The 18362-nt window shown below is 38.2% G+C and overlaps 1 protein-coding gene and 1 pseudogene across 2 annotated transcripts in view; one reads left to right on the top strand and one right to left on the bottom strand.

Annotated features, from left to right (window-relative positions):
• CCDC191 (coiled-coil domain containing 191) overlaps positions 1–18362 on the bottom strand; it is an 89862-nt gene that overhangs the window by 22035 nt on the left and 49465 nt on the right. For both annotated transcript variants that reach the window (XM_032348203.1, XM_032348212.1), the window contains exons 12-13: positions 18082–18164; positions 17076–17177 (exon numbers count right to left, since the gene is read on the bottom strand). In XM_032348203.1, coding sequence (XP_032204094.1) covers positions 17076–17177; positions 18082–18164 — 185 coding nt within the window. The remainder of the gene's footprint in view (positions 1–17075; positions 17178–18081; positions 18165–18362) is intronic.
• On the top strand, positions 3707–4031 carry LOC116593787 (annotated as a pseudogene).

Raw genomic sequence — 18362 nt, 5'->3', positions numbered from 1 at the left:
TACATACAGAGCACTTCCCTCTGTTAGAAATCTAGAAACTAGGGTGCCTGGGTGGCTCAGTGGGTTAAGCCGCTGCCTTCGGCTCAGGTCATGATCTCAGGGTCCTGGGATGGAGTCCCGCATCGGGCTCTCTGCAGCCTGCTTCCTCCTCTCTCTCTCTCTCTGCCTACTTGTGATCTCTCTCTGTCAAATAAATAAATAAAATCTTTAAAAAAAAAAAAAGAAAGAAATCTAGAAACTAGCTGAGTGACTCTTCCCTATCAGGTGAATGAGGAAAACACTCATATCAAATTGGGTAGGAAGGACTGAAACAGGCTTCTGACATAAACCCCATCCCTGGCACAGCACCATACAACAGGGAGGGAACTCCTAACTTGGAACTTCTCTCTGAGGAACACGGGGTTTGGACTGCATATCTGGCACTTCATCTTTTAAAACAACTACTCAGGAAAAGGGCCATAAAATGACTGCCTCTGAAAGCTACTGGGGCTTGTGTCCATGAGATATACAAAATGATAGGAAACTAAGAAACAGTTCTTAATGGATGTGTGCACACTTCCTATGGCTATCCCTTTAGGGTTCAGCCCTGAAAGAGCAGACAAATATGCCCATCTCCTAGTCGCTCTGAAAGCGGTTTGACCATATGGTAAGCTAAGGCCTGTAGGTCCAGCTTCTAATTTAGCACACATTTAGGGGTTGATTGTGGTCTTCCCCAAAGGAAGTGCCCTATAGACTCTTATTCTGCCTTTTCCCTCTTGCTCACTCCAATAAAACCAAACAACCAGCATCTCTCTGGAAGGAGCTTGGACACAATCTGGTTACCCAACATTTATGATTACCACTTGAGGGATGGGACCCTGGTTTGCTTGGCTCAGAAAGCCAGTGGAGCTTACATTTACAAGTTCTACAGGACTGTAACAAAGAAGTAATTTTTAAATTAGAAGCACCCTTCTCCCCATGTGGACTCAGTGCAGAGGGAGCAGGCAAAATACATCTCATAGTTTCAAATTACAAAGAAGTAATTTTTAAATTAGAAGCACCCTTCTCCCCATGTGGACTCAGTGCAGAGGGAGCAGGCAAAATACATCTCATAGTTTCTCCCTGGAAGGGGCTTAGTTACCCTACATTCCCAGCTGCTACTTGAGGGTACAGTGTTGTTGTTGTTTTTTTTTTTTTGAATATATTTTTTCTTCTTTTCCTTTATTAATTATTTTTATTAACATATAATGTATTATTTGCCACAGGGGTACAGGTCTGTGAATTGTCAGGTTTACACATTTCACAGGAGGGTACAGTTTTATAATCAGCTAATCAGCTTGGATCTAGGTGCTGACTGAGATTTTCCCCTTTGGGACACTGACAAGTATTGGTACAGCTCAACTACTGGGAGCTAAGAACAAAGACAACAGACTGGATGAAGACTAAGGTCAAGAACCTGGGTGAGGCTGACTGATAAGGTTCATCTCCCACAAGAGACCGCTCTGTCAAGACTATGAGAGGTTGCTGCTTTATCTCATGTGCAGAAACCAACAGGAAGAGTCAAGAAAAGTAGAGATGGGAATATCTTCCAATGAAAGGAACAAGATGAATCTCTAGAAATCAATCTTAATGAAATAAATGATTTACTCAATAGACAATTCAAAACAGTGATCATAAAAAAATGCCCACTGAGTAATGCATGAACAAAGAATTTCACCAAAGAGATACAAAATATATATTAAAAAACCCCCAAATATAAATCATATTGCTGAAGAATACAGTAACTGAACTGAAAAATTTGATAAAGGGTTCAACATCAGGCTATATCAGGCAGAAGAAAGGATAAGCCAATTTAAAGACAGAGCAGAGAATTCATCCAATCAGGGGAAAAAGAAAAAAAGAATGAAGATAGCATAACGGACTGACAGGACATCATCAAGGGTAGAAATATAAGCATTACAGGGGTTCCAGAAGAAAGGAGGGGGCAGAAAGCTTATTTAGAGAAATACTGGCTGAAAAATTCCCTGGGGAAAGAAACAGACATCCGTATCCAGGAAGCCCAAAGAATACCAAACAATATACATCTAAAGAGGGACACACCAAGACAATTAAACTGTTAAAAGTTAAAGAAGAGTAGAGTATCAGCAAGAGAAAAGCAACTTGTTACATACAAGGGCACTCCCATAAGACAATCAACAAGTTTTTTAGCAGAAACCTTGCAGGACAGAGGGAGTGGGATGATATATTCAAAGTGCTAGAAGAAAAAACCAGCCAAACAAGAACAGTCTACCCAGCAAAGATGTCCTTCACAATTGAAGGAGAAATAAAAGAATTTTCCAGACAAACCAAAGCGAAATAAATTCATTACCACTAGACCAGCCTTACTCAAATCCCAACACTGAAAAGTACTAATTCAAGGGGCAACTGGGTAGCTCAATCGGTTAGGTATCTGACTCTTGGTTTTGCCTCAGGTCATGATCTCAGAGTCCTGAGATCCAGCCCTGCATCAGGATCTCTGCTCATCCGCTTCCCTGCCCCTTCTCTCTATCTCAAACAAACAAACAAACAAATAAATAAATAAATCTTTTTTTTTTTTTTAAAGGGCTTTAAGTTGAAGTGAAGGACACTAGCTAGTAACATAAAAGCATATGAAACTGTAAAATTCACTGGTAAAGGTATATATATAAATAGTTTAATACAAAATAATATGGTAATGATGGTAGGTGAATCTCTTATAACTCTAGTATAAAGGTTAAAAGACAAAAGTATTAAAAATAACTATAATAATAATTTGTTAATGGATACACACTATAAAAGATGTAAATTGTGGGGTGCCTGGGTGCTCCAGTCAGTTGAACATCTGACTCTTGGTTTTAGCTCAGGTTGTGGTCTCAGGGTTGTGAGTTCAAGTCCCACATCGGGCTCTACACTCAGCATGGAGTCTGCTTCAGATTCTCTCTCTCCTCCTCTACCCCTCCCACTCATGTTCTCTCTCTAAAACAAATAAATAAAATCTTTTAAAAAAAGATGTAAATTGTGACATCAAATACAAACTTTGGGAGCGGGAGTATAAAAATGTAGAGGTTTTACATACATTTGAAGTTATAGCTTAAAACAGACTGTTAAAACTACAAGACATCTTATGCAAGCTTCATGCAACCACAAAGCATAAGCCTATAGTAAATAAATAAAAAAGATTAAGAGAAAGGAATCAAAGCGTAACACTACGAGAATCATTAAATTACAAAGGAAGAAAGCAAGAGAGGAAGAAAGGAATAAAGGAACTACAAAAGAGCTAGAAAACAGTTAGTAAAATGGCAATCATAAGCCATGACTATCAATATTTTAAATGCACACAGACTACATTCTCCAGTGAAAAGCCATACATACAGTGGCTGAATGGATGAAAAAAATCAGGACCCAAACTGCTGCCTATGAGTGGCTCATTTCAACTTTAAGGACACACAGAGACTGAAAGTGAAGTGATAGAAAAGAGATACTCCATGCAAACAGAAGCCAAAAGACAGCAGGAGTAGCTAGCCTTATATCAGATAAAACAGACATTAAGCCAAAGACTGTAACAAGAGATTTAAAAAAATAGGCATTATACCATGACAAAAGGGTCAGTTCATCAAGAGCATATAACAATTATAAATATTTATACACCAGTATTCCTCCACGGTACCCTTGGTTCTCCACCCCTCCTTCCCGTGGTGCTCAGTGGATCATGGTCAATCCTCCAGTGAGGTAGATCAAGATCAAAGCTGGCATGGCGAAGTGATTGGTCATAGAAAAAATAATGCATGAAACAGAAGCAAAAGAAGAAAAGATTAAAAAAAAAAAAAGAAAGCTGAAGATGGTGAAAATCATTCAATTAAAAAGGAGGCAGAGATCCTTTAAGAGTCCTAGATAATGATTCCAGATTGCTAGCACAGGTTGGAAGCCGCATATACTGATCTGCAGTTAGTACTGAGAGTGGAAAAGACTTGCAAGAAGCTGAGGACTAAAAGGAAACGTGTTTAGTATTAGATTTAGTAAAGTTAGAAGCCTGAAGTTTTCTGTATAGGGTGTTTTTTTGCATTAAATCTTGGGATCCATTCCACAATTCATTATTTTTGACCACTGCTGTGTGTTCAAGTAGTATGAGAATGTCCTTCTTTTTACTCAGTTGCATAGATTTTTCTTTGCCTAATTTAATGTATCAAATGAGTTCATCTAATTAAAAAAATATGCATCCAATTATTGAATCACCCAAATACATAAAGCAAATACTAACATTCTGAGGGGAGATCTAGAGAGCAGTACAGTAATAGTAGGAAACCTAAATAACCCACTTTAAACAAAAGGATAGATCACACTGACAGAAAATCACTATGGAAACACTGGACTTAAATTATATGTTTGACCAGATGGATCTAACAGACATGCAGAACATTTCATTTAACAACAGCAGAATAACGCATTTTTCTCAAGGGTACAGGGAACATTCTCCAGGATAGATTGTATGTTATATGACACAAAACAAATCTTAATAAATTAAAAAAAAAACTGGTATCATATCAAGCATCTTTTCCAACCATGATGTTATGAAATTAAAAATCAATTACAAAAGGAAAACTGGAAAACACACAAATACATGAAGATTAAACAACATGCTTTACAAATAACCAATGAGTCAAAGAAGAAATCAAAAGGGAAATCAAAAAACATGTCTAGGCAAATGAAAATGTAAACAAAATAAACCCAAACTTATGAGATGCAGCAAAAGCAGTTTTAAGAGGGAAGTTTATAGCATTTAACACTTACATAAAATAAACGAAAGATCTCAAACAGCTTAACTATACATCTCAACAAACTAGAAGAAGAAATAACTATGCCCAAAGTTAGCAGAAGGGTGAAAGAAAGATCAGTGCAGAAATAAATGAAATAGAGACTAGAAAAACAATAGAAAAGATCAAAGAAACTAAGAGATGTCTATTTTAAAAGATAAAACAGACAAACCTGTGGCTAGACTAAGAAAAAATGGAGAGACTTAAATAAAATCAGAAATGAAAGAGAAAACACAGAAATAGTAAGGATCATAACAAACTACTATGAACAATTATATACCAACAACTTAACCTACAAATGGATAAATTCCTAAAAACATACAACTTTTACTAAGACTGAATCATGAAGAATTAGAAAATCTGAACAGACGGATTACTAGTGAAGAGACTGAATAAGTAATCAAAATCCTTCTGACAAAGAGAAGTCCAAAACCAGAAGGCGCCACTGGTAAATTCCACCAAGTATTTTAAGAATTAATACCAATCCTTCTTAAACTCTTCCAAAAAGTGTAAGAGAAGGGAACACTTCCTAAGTCATTTTATAAGGCCAATATTACCCTGATACCAAAGCTAGACAAGGACTCAAGAAAATTACAGGCCAGTATCCCTGATGAACATAAAATCTCAACAAAATATCAGCAAATCAAATTAAACAGTACATTAAAAGTATCATACATTATGATCAAGTGGGATTTATTCCAGGGATGCAGGGATGGTTCAACATCCACAAATCACTCACCGTGATACTCCCATGTTACAAAATGAAGGATAAAAATCCTCTGATCATCTCAATAGATGTAGAAAATATATCTCACACAATTCAACACCCTTTTATGATAAAACCTCTCCACAAATTGGGTACAGAAGGAACGTATCTCAATAAAGACCATACTTGAGAAGCTCACAGCTAACGTCACACCCAACACTGAAAAGCTTCTTCTCTACTATTATGAACAAGATAAGGATGCCCACTTTCATCAATTTTATTCAAAATAGTGTTGGAAGTGGGGTGCCTGGGTGGCTCAGTGGGTTAAGCCTCTGCCTTCAGCTCAGGTCAGATCTCAGGGTCCTGGGATCGAGCCCCGCATTGGGCTCTCTGCTCAGTGGGAGCCCGCTTCTCTCTCTCTCTCTCTCTCCGCCTGCTTCTCTACCTCCTTGTGAGCTCTCTCTGTCAAATAAATAAATAAAATCTTTTAAAAAAAATAGTGTTGGAAGTGTCAGAGCAATTAGGCAAGAAAAAGAAATAAAGGCATCCAAATTAGGAAAGAAGTAAAATTATCTCTCTCTGCAGATGACATGATACTGTATATCAAAAATCCTAAAGGCGCCACCAGAACCTATAAAAGAAATTGAAGAAGACACAAATGTTCTATATGGGTAGATTTTTTTTTTTTTTTCTGTGATATGTCCTGCATAACCAGCCCCAAGACCTGCACATACGTAGGCAGGCTAAGGAATGTTGTTTGTGAGACTTGTGATGTGTGAGTAACGATGGGAGCCGGGTTGTTGAAATACATTTTCTGGTCTCCAGGTCAGAACTGGCTCTTCTGTTCTGGATGTCAAGATCTCTAAATCTTGTCTCACCTCCCCTTCTGCTCCAGGCCCCACCAGCTCCCTAGAATGGAATCCGGGAGGGGAAGCAGATGCACATAGCCCAGGCTTCTTCCCTTCTATTACCTTCATCTATGTGTAGATTTCTTTCCTCTTCTGTTTCTATTAGGTATCTATAATAACAATAATAAAGTTTTCTTTTCTTTTTCAAAACCAAAACACAGCTGTTGTGAATCTTTTCACAGAACAATAAATAAATGGAAAGATTCACTGTCTTCATGGATTGGATGAATTAATATTGTTAAAATGTCCATATTACCCAAAGCAATTTATAGATTCATTGCGATCCCTATCAAAACTCCAATGGTATTTTTCACAGAAATTAAAAAAAAATCCTAAAATTTGTATGGGACCATGAAAAATCCTGAATAGCCAAAGCAGTTTTGAGAAAGAACATCAAAGCTGGAGGCATCATATTTCTTAATTTCAAACTGTATCACAAAGTTACAGTAAGTAAAACAGTATGGTATTGGCATTTAAAAAAAAAAAAAAAAGACACATAGATTAACAGAATAGGATAGAGAGCCCAGAAATAAACCCATGCATATATGGTCAATTAATTTTCAAAAGGAGCTAAGAATATACAAAGGGGGAAAGTCTGTTCAATAAACGGTGCTGGGAAAACTGGATAGCCTCCTGCAAAACAATAAAACTGGACCTTTATCTAATACCATCCATAAAAATCAACTAAAAATGGATGAAAGACTTGAATGGAAGACCTGAAACTAAAACTCTTGGAAAAAAACACAGTAGGTAAGCTCCTTGACACTGGACTTGGAGATGAGCTTTTGTACTGAACACCTTAAAACAAAGGCAACAAAAGCAAGAATAAACAAGTGGGATTATATCAATCTAAAAAGCACCTGTACAGCAAAGGAAACCATCAACAAAATGAAAAGGTAATCTATGGAATGGAACAAAATATTTTCAAACCACATTTCTGATAAAGGGTTAATACCAAAAATTTACAAGGAACCCATACAACTCAAAAGCACCCCCCCCCAAATAACCCATTTAAAAAATGGGTAAAGAACCTGAATAGATAGATGTTTTTCCAGAAGACATACAAATGGTCAACAAGTATATGAAAAGCGACTCAAATATCACTAATCATCAGGGAAATACAAATCAAAACCACAATGAGGTATCTATCACCTCACAACTGTTAGAATGGCTATTACCAAATTCCTAGAAACAGAGAAGAGAATGTGCTTGCAACTGGGGTATGGGGAGGAATAGGGAGAGCCTGGAAAAAGGGTACAGACTTTTAGTTGTGAGATGAATGTAGTCTGAGGACCTGAAGTGTAATATGGTGACTGTAGTTTTTAATACACTATTTTATAATTAAAATTAACTAAGAGAGAACTTAAGTGTACATACGTGCACGCACACACACACACACACACAGTGGGTAAATATATAAGGTGACAGCTGTGTTAACCCAACTGTGAGAATCCTTTTACAATGTGTAAGTACATCAAATCATCCTGTTGGACATTTTAAGTACCTTACAATTTTATAAATTATACCTCAGCAAAACTGAAAAAATAAGTAAAAATGCCATGACCAAAACACTAATGAAATTTCATTTCAACAAACAGGTAATTAATTTAATTTGAACGTATAGCCACTAAACCATGTGCTAATCATGGTACCAGAACACTGGAGCATTAACGGAAACAATTCTGCCAAGCAGCTGAGGAAAAGGTGGTCATGAGTACTACAAGAATCAGTACTATGCATGGTCTTAGACACATTCAGCGTTGTTCACAGATGATTTGTATCTTACTATGTTACTAAAAAGTAAAGTATCTAGTTAGGACAGCAATCAATATTTCTCCCTCATTATTATGGGAAACCTAGCAATACAGCGCCTTCGTTTAGATTACAGGGTAGAGAGATATATGTAAATAACCCTAAAGATACTCCACCCTGCATTAAAAGCCTAGAATAATATTCTTACACTGCACTCTTTTTAAAAGCGATGAACAAGTAAGTCCAGAAAAAAGTTAAAAAGTATTTGATGATCATTAGGCAGCGAGAAAGAGTAACCATTTCTGGTAATACCCTGAGGAAAGACTTCCCTTGCTCCTCAAAGAAGAACGTACCCCTTGAGGGGCTGACTGAGAAAGATGACAGAAGTGTAATGGTTTACTGTATTTTTCTATTTTTAATAAAAATAGGCTATAATAAAAGTGAGAAAAATAAAACTACCTAAAAATGGTGAGTGGTAGCCAGTGATATCCCTTACAAAAGTCACAAGAGAAAAGCAAAGACTGCAGACTGTCTTCACAATAGTTGTCATTTACATAATATAAATACAAAAACATTTCATTTAAGTGTCCCCCCCCCCCCCCCCCCCGCCAATTTCACTTCAGGAAAAGTGTGGTGAATTGGCTGAATCTGATAAGCTATCTAATTGCGGAGTCTTCTGTGAGAAAAAAAATGAGAGCGTGCACCAGAAGAACATTTTTACTATGGAAGGGAGATTTGCCTGATCTTCTAATCCAAACTACCTGTTTCAGTACAAATTCCTCAAAATGAAATGTCCACATTCTCTGAAGTACTAACCCCAAATTATCTTTATAATCTTGACTTCAGACATCTAAAATGTTGACTTGGATGGCCAGAAATAAAAACTATTTACAAGAATTTTCTTAGGAGTAACAAGTAACAGCGGAGGGTTATGTGGTGGGTGAAAACAGAAAGTAGCCATTTTCTCATCCATTGAAATGCTCCTGTAGCATTAGACAGCAGTTGTGACTTACAGACAGGAATCTAACACAGACAACAACCCTCAGGCTGGTCAACCCTGTTCACAGGCACATCTAGGTTACAGTGTAACTATTTTCCTAGAATTACAACTCCATGGCTGGTGGTGTAGGCTCCAAAGGAAATCCATTTTCCGATGGAGTGGGGAAAAATAGCCTTCTTTTAAGTTTACTTTTCCATGAAAAAAGAGAGAGAAAAACATCTACTAGAGATCTTCTTGAGCCAAAATTTAATATTACATAGCATTATATATATATATAAATTTATATTTAAGATTTTATCTACCTATTTGAGCGAGCCACAAGCAGGGGGAGCCGCAGAGGGAGAAGAAAACAGGCTCCCAGCTGAGCAATGGGATTTAAGAGGAGTTTAGATTTTTATTTTCAAAAGGTTATTGTATGAGACCCACCAAGTGGCCATCCTACTGCTACACCGGACAGGCTATCCTGTCAAAGCCACAGAACACTAAGCAACACTTCCGTATCAGAGACCATCCTGCCCCAGACTTCCTGCCGTGGCTACAAAGGCCCCCTATGAAGAATGTAGCGCTTCTAGGTCCGGGGGAGTTGTAGGTAGCAAGGATCGCAGAGGGCAGCCATGTCTTGACCCTGAACCACTTCCTGAATATGGAGAACAAATCTGTCATGAGCCTATCCCTGAGGAATTCTTCCAGTTCCCTTAGCCCAAAATATGGTCAGGACTTATCTTGTATTTTCTATCCAAAGAAATACATGTGATTGCCCTAGAGAACTTCTCCAGTGCTCTATATAGAGCAACTCCTCTATATAATTAGAAATATGGTACCTCACACCATAAACTAATAAACTTAATGAGTAAAAAATGTCCAACTAAAAGAGATAAAGCAGGCTCCCATCAACACATCGAGGATGTGACTACTCAGAGAAGTCATAGCAGGTACTGGCTCAGAAGTGTCATCATCTTTTTGATGTCCAGAGGAATAATGCTGCCACGGCCTTGGTTACTGCTTGCTGGGAGTAGCTACATAAAGTATACAAGGAGTTAAAAAATCACCTGTGCACCGAATAGAAAAAGAGCCTGTGATAAACTGGGTGGAGAAATACACTATGGAGGGGCACCTGGGTGGCTCAGTGGGTTAAGCCGCTGCCTTCGGCTCAGGTCATGATCTCAGGGTCTTGGGATCGAGCCCCGCATGGGGCTCTCTGCTCAGCGGGGAGCCTGCTTCCCCCTCTCTCTCTGCCTGCCTCTCTGCCTACTTGTGATCTCTCTGTCAAATAAATAAATAAAATCTTTAAAAAAAAAAAAAAAAAGAAAAGAAATACACTATGGAGAGCAAGACTGCCCAGAAGCAAAGGAGAAAACTGCCAAGCGCATTTTTGTTTTTTAAGAGAGAGGGAGCAGGGGCACCTGGGTGGCTCAGCGCTTAAAGCCTCTGCCTTCGGCTCAGGTCATAATCTCAGGGGCCTGGGATCAAGCCCCACCTCGGGCTCAGCAGGGAGCCTGCTTCCCCCACTCTCTCTGCCTGCCTCTCTGCCTGCTTGTGATCTCTGTCTGTCAAATAAATAAATAAAATATTAAAAAAAAAAAGAGGGAGCATATGCAAGTTGGGGGTAGGATGGGGTAAGGCAGAGGGAGAGAAAGAATCTTTTCTTTTTAAATTTTTAAAAAAGATTATTTATTTATTTATTGGGGGGGTACAAGTGAGAGTGAGCAGGGGAGTGACAGGCAGAGGGAGAGGGAGAAGCAGGCTCCCCACTGAGCAGAGAGCCCGATGTGGGGCTCAATCCCAGGACCCTGAGATCATGACTAGAGCCAAAGCCAGGCACTTAATGGACTGAAGCACCCAGGTGCCCCAAATAGAATCTTTTTATTTTTATTTATTTATTTTTTTAAGATTTTATTTGTCAGAGAGAGACACAGCGAGACAGAGAACACAAGCTGGGGAGTGGGAGAGAGAGAAGTGGGCTTCCGCTAAGCAGAAGCTGAAGACAGCAGCTGAAGGACTGAGCCACCCAGGTGCTCCTGGAGAGAGAATCTTAAGCGGCCTCCAGGTCCAGCAGAGAGCCTGATGTGGGGCTTGATCCCGTGACCCCAAATTCATGACCTGAGCTGAAACCAAGAGTTGGACGCTCAGCTGAGCCACCCAGGCACCCTGCCAAGTGCAATTTAGATCTGAAGCGCTTGTAAAGAAAGTTCAAACACCACCAATTTGTACATGCATCTATCTTGATTGAAATAACTATAGATGATTTATTAAATAGAAACTAGTCTATGTGACAAAATCTTTTTGTCTACGATTATAAACTGAAGTTGTATTTTACCTGGGGGTCATTGTCATAGGGACATTCTGCCTTTTTGCAGGCTTTTGCTCTAGGAACTCCACCTTTTTGTAGGCTCTCATGGAGATCAGGGAGAATCCAGATAAAGTTTCTACCATGGTTCTGGCTAGTGGAGAGGAACAGCAACCACTAAGATCTGCCCCGACCATTCTCCCTTGGGAAACAAAAGCCTTCACCTGCACGTGGCCCCAGCTGAGGACATTAGTGGAATGCTACTGCAGCTGGAGGTAGCAGACTAGCCCCTCTCATTTAAGTGGAGGGGGAACCTCTCATTTAAGTGGAGGGGGAACCTCAGAGGGAAGGGCTTTAAGGTTACAGACTAAGCCAGTGGATACAAAAAGAAGGGAACAGAGGAGTAGGAGCGGAAATTCTTCTGACTGCCCAATACTGTGTACTCCAAAGACAGATTTAATTACAATGTTATAGAGTGTTTCCCCTCATCCATACCCCACCAGCATGCAAACAAATCTCTAGTAATAACAGTGGCGTGTACCTGAGAGACCTGAAAGAGATAGACAGACTTTCTCTGGGGAACAGCACAGAGAGAAGACCTGAAACCAAGAAAAAAAAAAAAAATAGAGAGAGAGAGATAAAAACAAAGTTGCTAGTGTAAATTGAAGTCTATGGTACTCATAGCAATAGCAAACCTCAACAATGGTAACCACGGCAACACAAAACTTCAAATGTAGTCCAACTCTTGGCTAGATTAACACAAATCTCCACACTAAAGGCCAATTTATCTCAGTTTCTACTGTTCTCTACAACAAGCCCGCCTTTCAACAACAACAATGACAACAATGATGAAGACATACCAAAAGATAAGCAATAAATACAGTCTAAAAAGAAATCAATCTTTAGAACAACACTCAGATATGACAGAGATTTTAGAACTACCAGAGAGGGAATTTTAATTTTTAAATAACTTATAACAACATTAAAGGCTCTAATGAGCAAAGTAGTCATCATTCAAGATCAGATATGTAATTTTAAGAGAGATATGGAAACTATAATAAACAGTCAAATGAAAATGCTAGAAAATTAAAAAAAAAACACATGGTAACAGAAATGAAGAGAGCCTTCAAAGGGCTCATCACTAGACTTGACATAGTCAAGGAAAGAATCAGGTAACTTGAAATTAGTAGAAATACACAAACTGAAAGGTAAAGAGAAAAAAAGAATGAAAAACACAATAGAACATCCAAAAGCTGTGGGACAGTATCAGTGTAAGGCAAGCATTGCAAGCTGGAATCCCAGAAGGGGAAGAAAATGAAAGGGACAGGTGAAATATCTGAATAATAATGGGTAAACATATTCCAAAATTACTCACAGATAAAAGCCACATATCTAAGAAACAGAGATCAGCAGCAGGGGTTAAAAAAAAACAAATAAATCACATTTGGGCAAATTATATTCAAATTGCTGAAAACCAAAGACACAAAAAAATCTTGAAGGCAGTTGGGGGAAAAGAATCCACCTTACCTACTGCTATAGACAGAATGTTTATAACCCCCTCTGGATTCATATATTGAAGTCCTCTAACAATCAGTGTGGTTTTATTTGGAAATGAGGCCTCTAAGGAAGTAATGAAGGTAAAATGAGGTCCTAAAGATAAGATTAGTATCCTTTTAACTCACCAGAGAGCTCATGTACTCCTCTTCTCACTAGGAGAGGTCATGGGAGGACACAGTGAGAAGGTGGCCATCTATAAGGCAGGACTAGAGCCTTCACCAGAAACCAACCATGCTGGCACCCTGATCTCAGATGGCCAATCTACAGAACTGGCAACCTAAGCAGATTAAGACATTTACAATAAAGGAGCAAAGATAAGAATGACAGCAAACTTGTCAGAAACCAGGTAAGAAGAAGACAACAGAATGACATAGGTGAAGTGTTGAAAGAAAAACTATCAACCCAGGATTCTATATCCAGTGAAAATACCTTCAAAAGTGAGGGAGAGTGGGTAGCTAGCTCAGTTGGTTAAGTCGGTTCTCTCTCCCCCTCTCTCCCTGCCCTGCTCATGTGCTCTCTCTCTCTCTCTTAAAAAAAAAAAAGAAAAAAAAGTGAAGAAGAAACAAAAACTTTTTCAGACAAATGAAAACTAAGAGAATTCACTACCAGCAGACCTATCCTACAGGAAATGTTTAAGGCGATTTTTCAGGCCAAGGGAATGTGATATAGTTAAAATCTTAGATCTACACAAAGAAATAAAGAGCATCAGAAATGAAAAACTATAATCTTCAGCTTATTTTTTTAAACACTTATTTGGGAGACAGAGCATACAGGTGAGTGGGGTGGGGGAGGGGAAGAAGGAAAGGGGGAGAGAGAATCTTAAGCAGGCTCCACAACCAGCACAGAGCCCAACACAGGGCTCTATTTCATTATTCTGAGATCATGACCTGAGCCAAAATCAAGAGCTGGATGCTTAACTGAATGAGCCACCCATGTGCCTCCAGCTTATTTTTAGTCACACTAAAACACAATTGTTTAAAGCAATAAAAGTTAAGAAGATACTGGGTATTTATAATACATATAAAAGTAAAATACATGACATATATGACAGTAAAGATGAGAGACTGGATCTTCCCCCTGAGATCAGGAACAAGAACAAGTGTATCTCACTACTCCTTATTCAATCTTGCACTGGTATTGCTCCTAGCTAGTTCAATAAGGAAAGACAAATAAAAGGCATACAAATCAGAAAGGAGGAAATAAAACTGCCTTTATTGGCAAACAACTTGTAGAAAATTCCAAAGAATCTACAAAAAACAAAAAAACAAAAAACCCTGCCTAGAACTAATAAGTGAGTTATAGTAAGGTTGCAGGATACAAGGTCAACATACAAAAATGAACTGTGCTCCTATATACCAGCAATGAAAAAACTGAATTTGAAATTAAAAAAAAAAAAAGCATCATTTATCAGAGCACCAAAAAAGAAATATGTAGGTACAAATCTACCAATCATATACAAGGTATGCGAAAAGCTATAAAACACTCATGAAACAAAGATCTAAATAAATGGGGAGCTATACCATGCTCATAGATTAAAGACTCATATTGTTAAGATGTCAATTCTCTAATTTGAACTATAGATTCAATATGATCCCAATCAAAATCTAAGCAAGATTTTTTTTGTACACATTGATAAATTAGTCTAAAACTTATATAAAAAGGCAAAGAATAGCTAAGTAATTCTGAAACAGAAGAATAAAGTAGAAGAATTCACTGTCCAATTTCAATATCTACTATAAAGGTATAGCCATCAAAGGCAGGTGGTAGTGGCAAAGGAATATACATAAAGGGTAACAGAACAGAAAAGACACGATGAGTCGTCAGAAAAACTGGAAACACTGGTGAAATGTGAATAAAGTCTGGTCTTAATAATAATGTACTAATGTTGGTTTCTTCGTTTTGACAAATGCACTATGGTAATGTAAGGTGATAATGTTAAGGAGAAACAAATTGAGTGAAGGGTATACAAAAGCTCCTCGTACTACTTTTGTAACTTTTTTAATAAACCTAAAGTAAACCAAAATAAAAAGTTTATTTTTAAAAAATAGTAAGTATTAAGGAGGGCACTTGTTGGGATGAGCTCCAGGTGTTGTATGTAAGTGATGAATCGCTACATTCTACACCTGGAACTAGTATCAAACTGTATGTTAGCTGGAATTTACATAAAAATTGAAAAAAATTTACTGTCAACGTATAAATAAAAACGTTTTGAAAAATTCCGAATGGTAAATGAAAATATTCATAAGAGATTCTTAAATGCAAAAAAGCAGATTAAGAACTATATACACCTTCCCCCCACCCCCAAATTATCAATCTATAAAGAGAGAGATGCTTAGAGGAAACAAAGTAAATATACTAGGATATTTAGTTACCTCTTATAGCTGAGCTCATATTTTTCCATTTTTTTGTAGTTCTCAAATGTTCTACAATGAATCATAATATAAGATGTATTGAATTTGTATCATCGTGTTTAAGTATTTTTATTTTATATCATAGTAGTTAAGTTACGGGATATCAATGAGAAGAGTAAACATCATTCAAGGACTTGACCTCTTCTGGGGAAGGGGTTAGTACAGTTTTGGTTGTATGCAAGAAAGTTGTATCATGTTAAGCAGAATTACGATCTTCTTTTCTTTATTTAGAGATTAAGTATGGTTTAAGGAGATGTGTATGGGTGCCAAGTGTATCGGGGGAGACTTGTATGGTTAATTTTATGTGCCAACTTAAACGAGCCACAGGGTGCCTAGATTAAACATTTATGGGTGTATCTGCCGAATGTGTTTTGGGATGAGATTAGCATTTGAATCCATGGAGTCTGTTAGACTGCCCTCCCAAATGTGGGCGGGCATCATCCAATCCCTTGAGGGCTAACTAGAACCAAAACCAAAACACCCAAAAAACCCAAAAGGAAGAATCTGCCCCTTTTTTCCTTCCTGGCTGCCTGCTTGAGCCAGGCCATTGGTCTTTTCCTGCCCTTGAACTGGAGTTTATACCATCAAATTAGACTAGGACTGGAATTACATTGCTGGCTTTCCTGGGTCTCTGGCTTGCAGATGGTAGACTATGGGACTTCTCAGCCTCTATAATCACATGGGCCAATTCCTCATAATAAATCTCTTCCTACACATATAACTTATTTATTCTGTTTCTCTGTAGAATCCTAATGCAATTTCCAATTAGAATCTCTTTTCTATGAAAATGTCTCTATCTCCTCAATCTTTATAGGTCTTGCCTTCTATGGCTCTCTTATCTCCTTTGCTTTCCTTCTATGGCTCTCCTTGATCACCTAGCATGGAGCCTAATGCAGAGCTTGATCACCTAGGATGGAGCCTAATGCAGAGCTTGAACTCATGACCCTGAGATTAAGACCTGAGCTGAGATCAAAAGTTGGACACTTAACTGACTGAACCACCCAGGCGCCCCTTCTTTGTTCTTTGAGCCACAAGACAACATGTGCTGTATTATATTGTCTGACAGGCATATTTAGGCCTTATCTTTCCAATTAGAATTCAATACTCTTGAAAGTAAGAGTTTTATCTCTTATTTCTTGGGCGTATATTTTCTTCCATTTGTTCATTTACTTGTTCACTCATTCACTCACTCATTCAACACCCTTGCTAAGTTGCTACTGTATGCCAGGGACACTGCTCACCAATACAACAGTGAGCAACACTAGACTGCTCCCTTTACTCTCAAGGAGATTCCAGTTTCGTTAGAGATGCTGAAATCAATAAGACAACCACAAAACATATGCATAATTATAAGCTCTGGTAATGCTTTGAAGGAAATATATTTCGGAGGTAAAATGGGAACATAACCTAACCTTGGGTGGAGAAGCGAGTGTACAAGGCAAGAAAGGCTCATCTGGGAGAAGCCAAGTTTGAGCTATAATCTAAAGAATGAGGTTTTCACTGCGTGAGGTTTACAGTGCGTGAAAGGGCGGAGGTGCGAGAAGAGTGTTCTGGAGGGAAGCCTGGGGATGGAGAAGGTGCACAGGGTCACGGTATTTTACACAATAGACTTTAAGCAGGTGACTGACCAAACAGATTCTACGAACCATTTTCTGCAGTCTCTTCTCTTCTCGTTTTTTCTTAAGCTGAGCCTCCTTTTCTTCTGCTTCCCTCTTCTGACGCTCCTCCTCTTGGGCCTTTAACTGGGCCTGGTCAAGAGGAGAGTTGTAAAAAATAAGAATGCTATGTTTGTATGGAAGTAAGATTTTTTATGTTGAGGAATGTCAAGTATCTACAAGAGTACCCGCCTGTCTCTGAAAGAAGCCCGTATTTTCTGATAAAAGTAGAAAAGCCAACCAACAGGTAGTCAGTTGTGTAACTTAAAAGTTTCTTCTCTACTCGGAAAGGAGATACAGAGCAAGAAGAGAACATTAATTTTTCATCAAATAATGATTCCTTTTTAGTTTTTATTTTTACTTGTGAAGTACTAAGTCTAAACGCCATACAGCGTAGGACAAATTTTTTCTTTCATTTCACACACAAAAACCCCCCAAACTGTTGAAACTGTTTATTTTCTCTTAGTAGATACAAAATCTATTTTTGATAGTCTAGGTCAAAACTGTAAGAACTACTCACCTTTGCAACTTACCAGGTTGGACATCTAAATCTAAATATGTAAATCTTCCTCATTGCTGGCTCCCATCAACTTTTATAACATTTCCTTCTTGCTATGCTAATGGTGTTACTGTTTTCTCTCTTTCTTTTCCTAAAATTTTCAGAGTTTGGGCCAGTGGATAAAAAGCTATTTCTGAAGTTAATCTAGCTCGATTGTCTCAAGATACTTAAACAAGCTAGGCTTCTTTTCTTTTTTTTTAGAGGGGGGCAGAGAGGTGGGGGGGGTGGCGTACAGAGAGAGAGAGAAAATCTTAAGCAGGCGAGCCTGATGTGGGGCTTGCGATCTCATCACCCTGAGATCATGACCTGAGCCAAAATCAAGAGTTGGATGCTTAATCGACTGAGCTACCCATGCACCCCTAGGCTTCATTTTTTCTTTTTTTTAATAAAGACCTATACAAATCCTTTTTCTTGCCTCAGGTTTCATTCTTGATTTACCAATTTGTCCTCTTCTTGTTTCTTCTTCCTCTCTGCCAAGATCCGCCTACGTTCAGCTCGCTGAACTGCTCTCTCTTCCATGGCTAGAAAATAGTAACAGAGTTCCAATATCAAAAATATAAGGAGAACTGCAAAAGAAATGTCTCCACATTTTATAGCAAAATCTCGTGTTACTGTTAGGGTTTTCTTGCAAGTTGAGTGTTTACAATTTCAGAAACATTTATTTGTTTATAAATATAAAATTTATACTTTAAAAATATAAGTTGTAGTTGTATTTATAA

This window comes from Mustela erminea, chromosome 1 (assembly GCF_009829155.1).
Source record: "Mustela erminea isolate mMusErm1 chromosome 1, mMusErm1.Pri, whole genome shotgun sequence".
Classification (NCBI taxonomy): domain Eukaryota; kingdom Metazoa; phylum Chordata; class Mammalia; order Carnivora; family Mustelidae; genus Mustela; species Mustela erminea.
The sequence above is the reverse complement of the archived record's forward strand: the minus strand, read 5'-3'. Positions and strand labels throughout refer to the sequence as shown.